Source organism: Hevea brasiliensis, chromosome 8 (genome assembly GCF_030052815.1).
Source record: "Hevea brasiliensis isolate MT/VB/25A 57/8 chromosome 8, ASM3005281v1, whole genome shotgun sequence".
Taxonomy (NCBI): Eukaryota; Viridiplantae; Streptophyta; class Magnoliopsida; order Malpighiales; family Euphorbiaceae; genus Hevea; species Hevea brasiliensis.
In genome coordinates, this window is record NC_079500.1 from 21,623,331 (window position 1) to 21,634,640 (window position 11,310).

At 32.7% G+C, this 11,310-nt stretch overlaps 1 protein-coding gene across 1 annotated transcript; it reads right to left on the minus strand.

Moving 5' to 3' along the window:
• Nucleotides 1–1,947: 1,947 nt before the first annotated feature.
• Nucleotides 1,948–3,834, minus strand: LOC110640079 (pectinesterase). Its single transcript, XM_021791262.2, has 2 exons — nucleotides 2,862–3,834; nucleotides 1,948–2,737 (listed from the first exon to the last, which is right to left on the minus strand). The coding sequence occupies exons 1-2, from the start codon at nucleotides 3,832–3,834 to the stop codon at nucleotides 2,043–2,045; spliced, it is 1,668 nt and encodes a 555-aa protein (XP_021646954.2). The 3' UTR covers nucleotides 1,948–2,042.
• Nucleotides 3,835–11,310: the final 7,476 nt, after the last annotated feature.

The window sequence follows — 11,310 nt, forward strand, 5'->3', positions numbered from 1 at the left end:
TGTTTAGCTGACTTATTCTAGCATAGCATATTGGTAGTAGTAAATACCAAAATCTTATCTGTTACCTCTTTGTTATTTATTTATCTGTTTACTGAGTAATTATACTCATCACTCCCATCTCACCAATTTTGCAAGTAATATAAGAAGAGTGTTGGCTGATTATCAGTTTGAGAGTTTAGAGCTTTGATTGGCTAAACTCCATAGGCTTGGGAAGTAAAAGAAGGATAAGGTATCAGTAGAGGGTTAAAGTGTTACATTTAATTGGTATCAAAGTCACGTGAGTCAGAAAAATTGTGTGGAGCTAGTAGGGTTGTGTGGAAAGGGCTATCCGTGACTAGAGACGAGGTAGAACCACTCGAGACACTAATGAATCACAATAACCGAGGATCTGGTCCTGATTTAGCAATTGTACTCAATATAAAATAGCAAACTTAGGGCAACAGCAGCATGAGTTGCGACAGAAATGTCACAAAATTAAGTAGTCCCACATCGGTGGGATAGGAAGAATAGAAAGGTTTAGGCCAGTGATTTAGGGTTTGAAAATTATTTGAGTCAATTGGAGTAGGGTTGTTACAAATATGAATGGAAATTCAGCTTCAAAGTTTTTATTGATTTAGTATTGCAATTATAAATTTTCCTTAAATAAATAGGACTTTAACTATATTAAGAGAATATTAACATAATTAATTAATGTTATATTAATAATAATTTTAATTTCATATCAGTTAAAATTACTTGTGAAATTTTAATATTTGTATTTGTATTTTTAATGATAGTTTTAATTAATTTTTTTATAGTGTAACTAAATTTATCAATATTTTAAAATGTTAAATACAATAGTTATTAGGAAAAATTTTTATTTAATTCCTTTATTTTAATGAAACTAACTATTTGATTCTTTTATTTTGAAAAATACATAGTCCCTATATTTTTATTCTATTTACTCTTTAATCTTTTTAATCATTTTAGGTGTTAGTTTGAATTTCATTTAGTCCATGTGATTTGAGAAATACAACCATATAGTCTTGTTATTTTCTAAACCTTGATCTATTTAGTAATCGTAACAGTAATTTCTCCATCATTTAAATATATTTATAACAGAAAATTTGATTTAAACCAAATGAATTGACTAAACAAATGCATAGAACAAAAATAAATGACTAATTAATGTATTTTTTAAAATAAGAGTACTAAATAGCTAATTTAATTAAAATAGATAAATTAAATAGTAATTTTTATTAATTATAATAATTTAATTATTAAACATAGCATATAAGTATTAAAATTATATGATTTTTAATTTTTATCTATTGGGTTGTAAATTGCATCAGTAAAACTTTTGTACTAATTGCACTTAAATTAATACGGAAACCTTAAAATTAGTTTTACTGATATGGAAATTTTCCAAAAAAAAAAAAAATGCTTAATCAATATGAATAGAAATTTAGCTCGAGAGTTTTTATTTATTTAGAATTTCAATTACATAGTTAATTATATTAAGAGAATATTAATATAATTAATTAATGTTATAATAGCAATTTTAATAATTTTATTTTGATATTATACAAAAGTACTTGACAAATTTTAATATTGTCACTATATAAACAGATCTTTTTATGATAAAATATGTGTTTGTCAAGAAAAATATTCATTTTATTACTATTAATATCATCACTAAAAATCATACTTCTAAAATTTATACAACACATTTTCATTTCCACAGCAGTAAACAAAAGATAATATAGTGATGGTAATATGTAACAATATCAGGCTATATTAATGAGTTGCAAATAATTTTTTTTTTCTTTTATTAAAAAATGTTCAAAGGGATACAGAAGAAAAAAAAAATCATAATAAAACAAATCAATGCCATTAAGAGAAAGAGAGAAAGAAATAAAATTAATTTGAGAAAAACAGAAAAGAGCCCTTTGGCATTCACTTGGCTTTTTTAGGCTTATCAATTAATGATATAAATTCTTTTATTCTTCTCCAATATTAATGAGTTCTCCCTCGCAACTCATAGCTGACTCTGTATTGATCTATTACCGGAACCCAAGCAAGAAAGGAACTCCAGTGCTTCTAATCCATTGATCGGCACCGGGAAGAAATGTTCCAACAGTGAATTGTTGAGCTTCATTACTGGTAAGGAAATGAAGTGTCGTCCACTTGATCCTATTAGCAGTGTTGGCACCAGGTCCAGTATTGGCATACTCAGCATAATACAAAGTGTCAAGGTATAGGTCTCCAGCCCATGGCAGCCATCCATCAGGCTGAATCAAATCACCCAATTCTGACTCCATAACTACAGTCGTTGAGAATTGTTTCCAGGGCCTGCCCAAGTATGTCTTGACGGTGAGCCTCTCAGGTACAAGATCGGCCTCAGGGACAATCTTACAGTTGTGGATAACAAGTCCAGTGTTTTGTCCCTTTTCTTTCTTGCCATCTGCTGTCACTGTATTGACTTGGCCGTGGTTAGGTTTCCTGACAATGATCGTTGAGTTTTGGATCACAGCTGCACCATAACCAAAGAGGAAATCAACGGTGCCGGAAATGACACAGTCGCGGTAGAATTGGCGTCCGGCTTGGTACAACAATGTGTCTTGATACCCATCAAACCTACAGTTGTGGAACACTGACATATCAGAGTTAACTCTAATGGCAACAGCCTGGTGACCATTAGGCCCTGCTGTGTTCTCAAATCCCATATTCTTGCAAGTGAACCCTGGTGCTTCAACCACTGTAAATGGCAAAGCAAAGAAAAGTCCTTTATTATATTGCTGTAAGGTTATGAGTTTGAACTTAGTTAAAGCCCAATTAATCGATAAAGAAAAAAAAAAATTACTTTCCATTGTCGAACTTACCAAAGGAAGCAGTGTTCCAGGTGTTTATACCACTGGTGAAGCTCTTTTTTCCTGTGACAATGGTCTTCTCTGGTCCATCACCATACATGAGAATATTAGAATGAGTTTTTGGCACCATTACGGCCTCGTTATAAATTCCTGCCTTCACATAAATAATATATCGACCAGTGTTGCTCATTGGGTATGAGTTTATAGCTGCATTAATTGACTTGAATTGCCCACTGCCATCTAGAGCAACCACTGCATTTGGTGCAAGGTCAGCGTTGCCAACGGCCAAGAGCTTTCGATTAGCAGCAGATAACCAGGTTGGGTACCCATCATCCCCAAGAAGTCGACGAGAATGGATGGTGGGAAGGTTTAACTGGAGATTGAAGTCTTGGAGGATGTTTGAAATCGCACCAAGAATGGTTAGGACATTATCTGTTAGTTCACCGCCATAATCCGTACTTCGTTGAACTGTAGATTTAATGTTGTTGTCATGCTGAAATCCGTCAACGCACAATTCCTGGTAGGAGATGATAGAACTCAACCAGATACGAAAGTCATCAGCATGTTCAGCTATGCTTTTCAGGTTGCTGTCAGACATCTTGTCAAGAGTATCCTGGAGCTCATCAGAGGCATTTTTAAGCAATATCTTGCAATCCTCCAAGGCAAGTTTCGTACGGGGCTCACTACCAGCATTTCCTACAAGACCCTGACTCAAGTTCATGGATTTCGTCAAGGAATCTGAGATGGCTAAAATGCCTGTCCGGATCAGCTCCTTAGGATCGGCGCTATTGGCAGAACTGAGAACCTTGGTGCAAGTCTCCTTGTAATTAGTGTGCTGGCATAATTGGGTAACAGCCTTCATTTGTGGTGATAAGTCATCAGTACTTTGGGGTCCACCCTTCCGGCTGACAAAAGCCACAAATCCGATGACAACACCGACGACAAGAATCATGGAAATCCCCGAAATAACAAATTTTCTATTCATTTTTTTTTTTCTTTCTAGGCTTCTCTTCTTTTATTTTTTATTTTTTATTTTTTATTTTTTTCCACTCTTTTTGAATCTCTCCCCCAGGCAACAGCTGATTTTATACCAGTGCAAAAGGAAGAAAAATCGGAGAGGAGTGATAGAATACAAAGATGTGATGGTTTCTTTGACCCGGCAGATGATGAAGAGCGTGCAGGTGTGTAGGATTGTATAGGCTAGTGATTTTTCTAAATTAGCATTTCTGCATGAATTTTTCCTCAAAATATTGAATGGCAAACCTCTTTTTTAGTAGTAGTAATAATAATAATAATAATAATGATAACAGAATCTCAATTGCTGCAGTGTTACATAGTCTTTCACCAGCCATATTATTTCCTTTTGCCATATCCCCACGCATCTTTATACATTTTGATGCAAGTATAAGAGGGATAACCAGTAAACAGTAAACAATAGTGTTTATTTGGACTGCAAAACAGTACTATTTTAATTTTTAACTAGTGGAATGTAAATTGCATCACTCAAACTTTAGTGTTAATTGCACTAAAATTAATAAACAAACCTTAAAATTAGTTTTACTCATTACAGTTCTTAAAAATAGTTTTATTAATATGGAAATTTTCTCTTTCCTGATAAAATAGTTTAGGATTATTTTAAATAAAATTACTTAATTAATATGAATAGAATTTTAGCTTAACAGCTTTTATTGGTTTAGAATTTCAATTATAAAGTTTCTTTAAATAAATAGGAGGACCTTAACTATATTAAGAGAATATTAATATAATTAATTAATGTTATAATAATAACAATAATTTTAATTTGATATTAGATAAAATTACTTGACAAATTTTAAAATTTGTATTTTATATTTTTAATAATAATTAATTTTTTAAACGTTAGTTGCACGTTATAATGCTCGTTATACATACTCGTAATTTAAATAAAATCAAATTTTATCCACTTCATATAATTATTTTTCATTTTTTTAATTTCAATATTTTTAATATAATTTTTAAAATTTATATCAATTTTATTCATTTAATTGATGATCAAATTATAATAATGTGTTATTATTTATTAATTTAAATAATAAAAAAATATTTTTTTTCACTCTTATCAATTTTTTTTTTTCATTTCGTGAATTATTCTCCCTCTTTCATATCTCTTTAGCTCCACTTTAAAATTTTTTTTTTCACTTTTAAATATTATTTTATTAAAAAATAATGAAAGTGTTAATAAAAAAAAAATATGTTTTAACTATCATTTTACTAATTAGGTTTAAATGAATCAAAGTGACATGTTTAATATAAATTTTTAAAATTATGATAGATTTGTTAAAGTTAAAAGAATATAACCTCTTTTTTATCCTAAAAAATGTATTTCCAATTAGTTTATGTAATATGTTTATTTTTAGTCCACCCTCATATTAAATATATTTAATCAAAGCTTTAAGATATACTCTCTTCTATGTAATATTTAAATTAATTTGAAATAATTAGTTGAATTTCAATATTTCAAGTATGTATTAAACCAATTAATTAATTGAATTTACCATTATATGCCACCAAAATATGGGAAATTAAAAATCCAAATATAATTCTGCTACCCTTTTATCAAAATTGGCCAATCACAATATAAATTAAAAAAAATTAAAATTTGAAATTTTATTAATTTATATTTATAATTTTAAAATAACAAAAAAAATGCATCAATGTCATTCATTTAAATTTTTATGATTATATTTATTTTTAATATATTAATATAATATTATTATATTTTCATATATATTGATAAAATTGTATTTAATTTAAGATATATTAAAAAAAATTATGAAAGATAAAAAAAATATCTCCAAAAAAAGTGTGACGTCCCTCACCCGTCTACAGTGTAGCCGAGCGAGGAGTGCCACATTCTGTGCCGGAGCACCCTATCTTGTCTTATCATATTCATTGTAAATTTTTAATATCATTTAAAAACAGGTATTTCATATGTGGAATTTTTTTTTTATAACAATTTATTTCGATGGATACCAGGGCAGAGCCTCCTCTGTTTAATTAGCATCTGGAGGGTTCCACTAGTTACCTGTTAACAACAATTTCATATCTCTACATGTCATATCATGTCATTTCTGCTCATACAATTTCAAGTTCATTCATTCATCTAGAAATTCATATGCAGAAATTCATAACTTTATTTACAATCCAAAATATGTAATTACAATTTTTATTTACATCACAAACTAGTAATTACATCATGATTATACATAATGAACCAAAATACTAGTCTATACATAGGCCCTACCAAAATACAAAAGACTAGTGAGGTGACTCTGGACTATATGCAGATCTAGTCAACTGTGGTCAGAACACTACTGTGGCAGCTGCTGCTGTGGCGGTTGCTGATCTTCAGTACCTATACGATGGAAAACCAACGCGCTAAACATAACGCTTAGTGGTGCATAATTTATAATAACAATAACTAAACAATTGAATTAATATCTGCAAATCATAATTTATGGGTCTTTTATATTTTTATTGCTCTTTGAAAACAATTAATATTATCGAGATCTTTTATGATTACTTATTATATTTTAAGTCTTAATTAATTTTTATCAATGCCCAAGAAACCTATAACAAATTATAAAAGTTGAATGCATGGGTGTATACTGGTTAGACAGCCATATATCTATCCAGTATACATCTGACAGGCACGAGGCCAGCTGTTGAGCACGAGACCTGCTATCAGGCTTGTAAAGCCAGAAATAAAGTAGGCACAATGGCCAGTAAATAGGCGTATAGCATGTAGAACAATGATACAAGACATATATTGTCAGTTCATAATTTTCTCGGTAGGCAATACTGCTATTTGTAGTCCCTAAATGCTATACCAATTTATCCAAACTAAATAAATAAGTCTAGGTATACTATGGGCAATTAAACATTTTTAATTATTTTAGCACTATTCACTATTATTATTTTCTGGTACTGTTCAGTGGTACCATTAATTTCATATTAATAGGACATTAGTCCCAATTTATATATTCATATCATTTTTAATATTTAATTAGCCTTATGAGTATTTTAATTACCATGTATAGCATTTTTCCCATGAATCTTTCTTTAGGTTCATTTTGATGTATTATTTTTATCTAGGAATTTGGCTAGGTTAGGATGTCTATTCAGCCACATTTCCTTCATAACAATTGCTCCTCTATGTTTAAACTTGAATTTTAGTTTTTGAATCACTCAATTTGGGGTTATATAGCTCAAGTTATGGTCAAAATACCATAACTGGTCCATTTGCCTCTAAGATGTTCAGAATTGGCAATTCCTAGTTAATAAACTTTGACTAGTCATTTGATCATTTTATGGTCATTTTTAGACTTAGGTTCCTTCATAAGATTTGCTCCTCTATGTCTTAGGGACTCCCAGGTACAATTTCATAAATTTTTAAGCATGGTATAATGAGTTATGGTCAATGTATTGACCTAGACTTTTAATTCTATAAAGGTAATAATCAAACTTCAGGGCAGTATGTTTGACCCTCTTTTTAGGGTCTTTACACTTAGAATTTGGCAAAGATGTCTAAATCAATGTTGTAGCCCTAAGTATCATGTTTCCATATCATATTGACCCATCTCAAATGGAATTTCCTAGTGAGATTTATGGCCAAATGAACACACGGGTATCAAATGGCATTATGGGTTCAACTTAACATTTTCCAGATTTCAATTCCTACCTTTGGCTAATATTTTCCCTAGGATGCAATGGTTTCTAGAGCTTGGTCAAAACATTAAAATTGTTGTGCTATATCTTATAAAACTTTTGGCACTAGTTTCACTCAATTTGCAGCTTTGGAGACCAAGTTATGGCATTTATGCCAAAACTGGTCAAACATACCAAAGGAATAGTATTTTGGACAATTTCTGGGTTGGCAGTTTTAGTGACCCAAATTGTGCTAACAATTTGACTTGGTTAAAGGCAAAACTGGGTCAAGTGATCTTCATGAAAAGTGTAGCCCTATGTCTAAGCTTTCCATTGATGTAAATTTTAGGTCATTTGAACCAGTATAGAGAGAGTTATGACCAAATGAACACGTACTGTTCATTTGGTCATTTTCTGGGTTTCAGTGTTTGGTCATCCGGTTTTGGACAGAGAATTGGTCATGATTTTGACAAAATTTGGGCAGGGTTCCTTCTTGAAAAATGAAGGTTTGGATGTCCCAAAACACCTCCAATTGGCCTCATACCAATTGGGACAACACAAAGGGAGATATGGCAATAAAAACCTACTGGATTCAACAACAACACAACCTACAAAAAATTCACACTCCCAATTTCAATCTCCTTCTTTTTCCAAACTTCCAATAAGCATATATGGCACTTCTATAAGCATCAATCTCAACTCAGTTAGGTCAAATTCATCTATTTACACAAGGTTCTCAATCATTTGTACAAACTCTAGCATCCAAAGTTTCAAATTTACACAAACCCTACACAACCAACTCCCAACATTCCAACTCATCACCATTCTCATGGAACCATTTTTTCATTACTTAAAAGTAACAAACTTCAAGTTCCATGGCTGCCCAAAAATCAAGGGTTCTTTTTTTCAAATTTTCTTTTCATTTTCATGATATTTATACTTGGCTAAACATGGTTTTCATGTTTAATAAAGAAAAGAAGAGGGATTAGTGCACTAACCTTACTTGAGCTTTCCAAACTTCAATTTTCTTGCTTCCTATGGGTGTCTATAGCTTCCTTACGGTGTGGACAGCATTTTTTGTGAAGGGTGCTAAAGGTTTTGATGGGTAAAAGCTTGGGAAATCAAGCTTGAAAGCTTGAATATCAATGAAGGAAATGGGAGACAAGGGTGCCGGCCATGTAGAGGAAGTGAGAGAGAAAGAGTGGAGAAGAAGATGGAGCTGGTGGCTTTTGTCTTCTAATGGGTATATATATATATATATATATATATATATATATATATATATATATATATATATATATATATATATTCTATTGTGTACTTTAAATTTTAAATTTTCCATAAGCTTTTTTTTTTCTTTTCTTTTCCTTTCTTTTCTTTTCTTTTCTCTTCTCATTTTCCTAATTTAATCCATAAATTTTAATTTATGTTAATTATTTTATTCTCTAAATTTTTAATTTGACATTTAGGTCAAAATTCACCTTTGGGATTGAAATGACCAAAATGTCCTTCATAATGCATATCGGGTCATTTTTATTATTTTTTTGTACTAATATATAAATTCTATAAATTTTAATTTATTTTTCTCTAAAATTTTTCTATATTGTCTTAACATTTATTTCTTCAATTTATGCCTCCTCATTATAGTCTAGGTGTAGTTCCAGACATTTTAACTGTTCGAACAGACATTAGTCGTCGGAACAGTAAAATGGACGAACTACCTATGGTGAGGGCATTACAATTTTTCTCCTCTAATAAAGATTTCATCCTCGAAATTTACCTGATGTGAAGAGCTGAGGGAACTGCTGCCTCATCGTCTCCTCGCTCTCCCATGTTGCTTCTTCTGTGTTGTGGTGTCTCCACTAGACTTTCACTAGTGGAATTCTTTTGTTTCTGAGTTCTTTCGCTTCTCGTGCCAAGATTCTGACTGGTTCTTCTTCATATGTTAAATCAGGTTGTATAATTATCTCCTCTGTTGAAATGACATATGAAGGATCTGATCGGTATCTCCTGAGCATCGACACATGGAATACACTGTGAATCTTATCCAGCTCAGGGGATAAAGCTAGCCTGTAAGCTATTGGACCCACACGTTCAGTGACATCGTATGGACCAATAAACCTAGGGCTTAACTTACCCTTCTTGCCAAATCTCAGCACTTTCTTCCAAGGTGATACCTTGAGAAATGCCTTATCACCAACCTTATACTCTACATCCTTTCTCCTCAGGTCGGTATATGACCTCTGTCTGTCTGAGGCGACTTTCAAATTATCTCTGATGAGTTTCACTTTTTCCTCTGTCTGTCTCACCAGGTCTGGGCCCACTACTTTCTCCTCACCCATTTCTGTCCAGCATAAGGGGGTCCTACATCTCCTCCCATACAATGCTTCATATGGAGCCATTTTTATGCTGGCTTGGTAGTTGTTATTGTAAGCGAATTTTACCAAAGGAAGATAATTCTCCCAATTCCCTTCAAAATCGATGACACAGCTTCTTAACATATTTTTCCAATACATATCATATAATTCATGTCATATCATTACTATCATATCTTTAACATCTATAACAATTTTAATAAGTTCTAAGGGTTACCTATATCACCCTTTTGGACTGTCCATTCGTCTAGGGATGAAAAACTATACTCAAGTGCAGTTGAGTGCCCAATGATCCCTATGACTTCTGTAGAAGAAATTCTCAGGTCTCGATCAGTTATGAGCGATATCGACACTCCATATAACCGTACTATCTCAGCTATGTCGATCTTTGCTAATCCTTAGTCTGTCTTACTAAATCTAGCTCTATAATCTTATCCCTATCTTGATTTACTATTGAAAATACATAGCTCTACACAATTATCCCAAGTTGGTACTATAATCTACAGTTTACAACACAAACATTGAGAATATTGCATAGTTACCACGGTATATCCCAATAGATCAAGTTTTTCCTACATTTATCCTCAATCAGTTCTGTACTCATCCTCTTTCATCTCATATACAGTCTCTTTCTTATTTCCATCCATTATCTTTAACACGATCCTTTTCGGTTGATAATCTACAATCACCTAGTGACCTAAAGGGTTGGTGACAAGTATGTCATCTTCTAACCCATCTATCGGTATCCTCTTTTAACATGAGGTACAATGCATATATAGGGGTGAACATAATTAGGGTCTATCAATACACATTTAAAGGTGTTATAATTAGAAAATGTACCTCTGACAACGCCTACCAGGTCTGGCTTCTCTCGAGCCATAGCGTACACGAGGGGTACTACTTCAGCCTTGGGCTGTTCTATAGTCTCAGAAGCTCTCTGTGATGTACTAGCTATCTCTGGTCTCATCGGTCTTCTACCCCTATGTACTGTTGGGGTAGACCTCTAAGTTTGTGGTGGAGCTATGGGAGCACTCCTCTGTGGCCAATCTCTCAAAAAATGCTCTGTGGACCCACATCTGAAACATCCGCCCATTAGCAATCTACACTTTCCTCTGTGGTTCTTCCCACAATGTGTACAAACTGGCATCGGGGTTGATCTCTATACTATAGGACCCGCAGAATTGCCAACTGATACACCCGTCTGACCTCCTCTCCTCGGGGTAAATCAGAACCTTTGCCTCTGTTCTTTGCTCTGAATTTGACCCTGAGACCCCGTGGATCTCTTGCTCTCTGTAGCAGCTGTGCTGGACTAGCCAGGTCCAGGCCCTCTCTTGCACTGCCTGTCCCTCCTGAACTGCTCATCATTTCTAACTCTCTCTACTAGGGTCCTATATACTGGC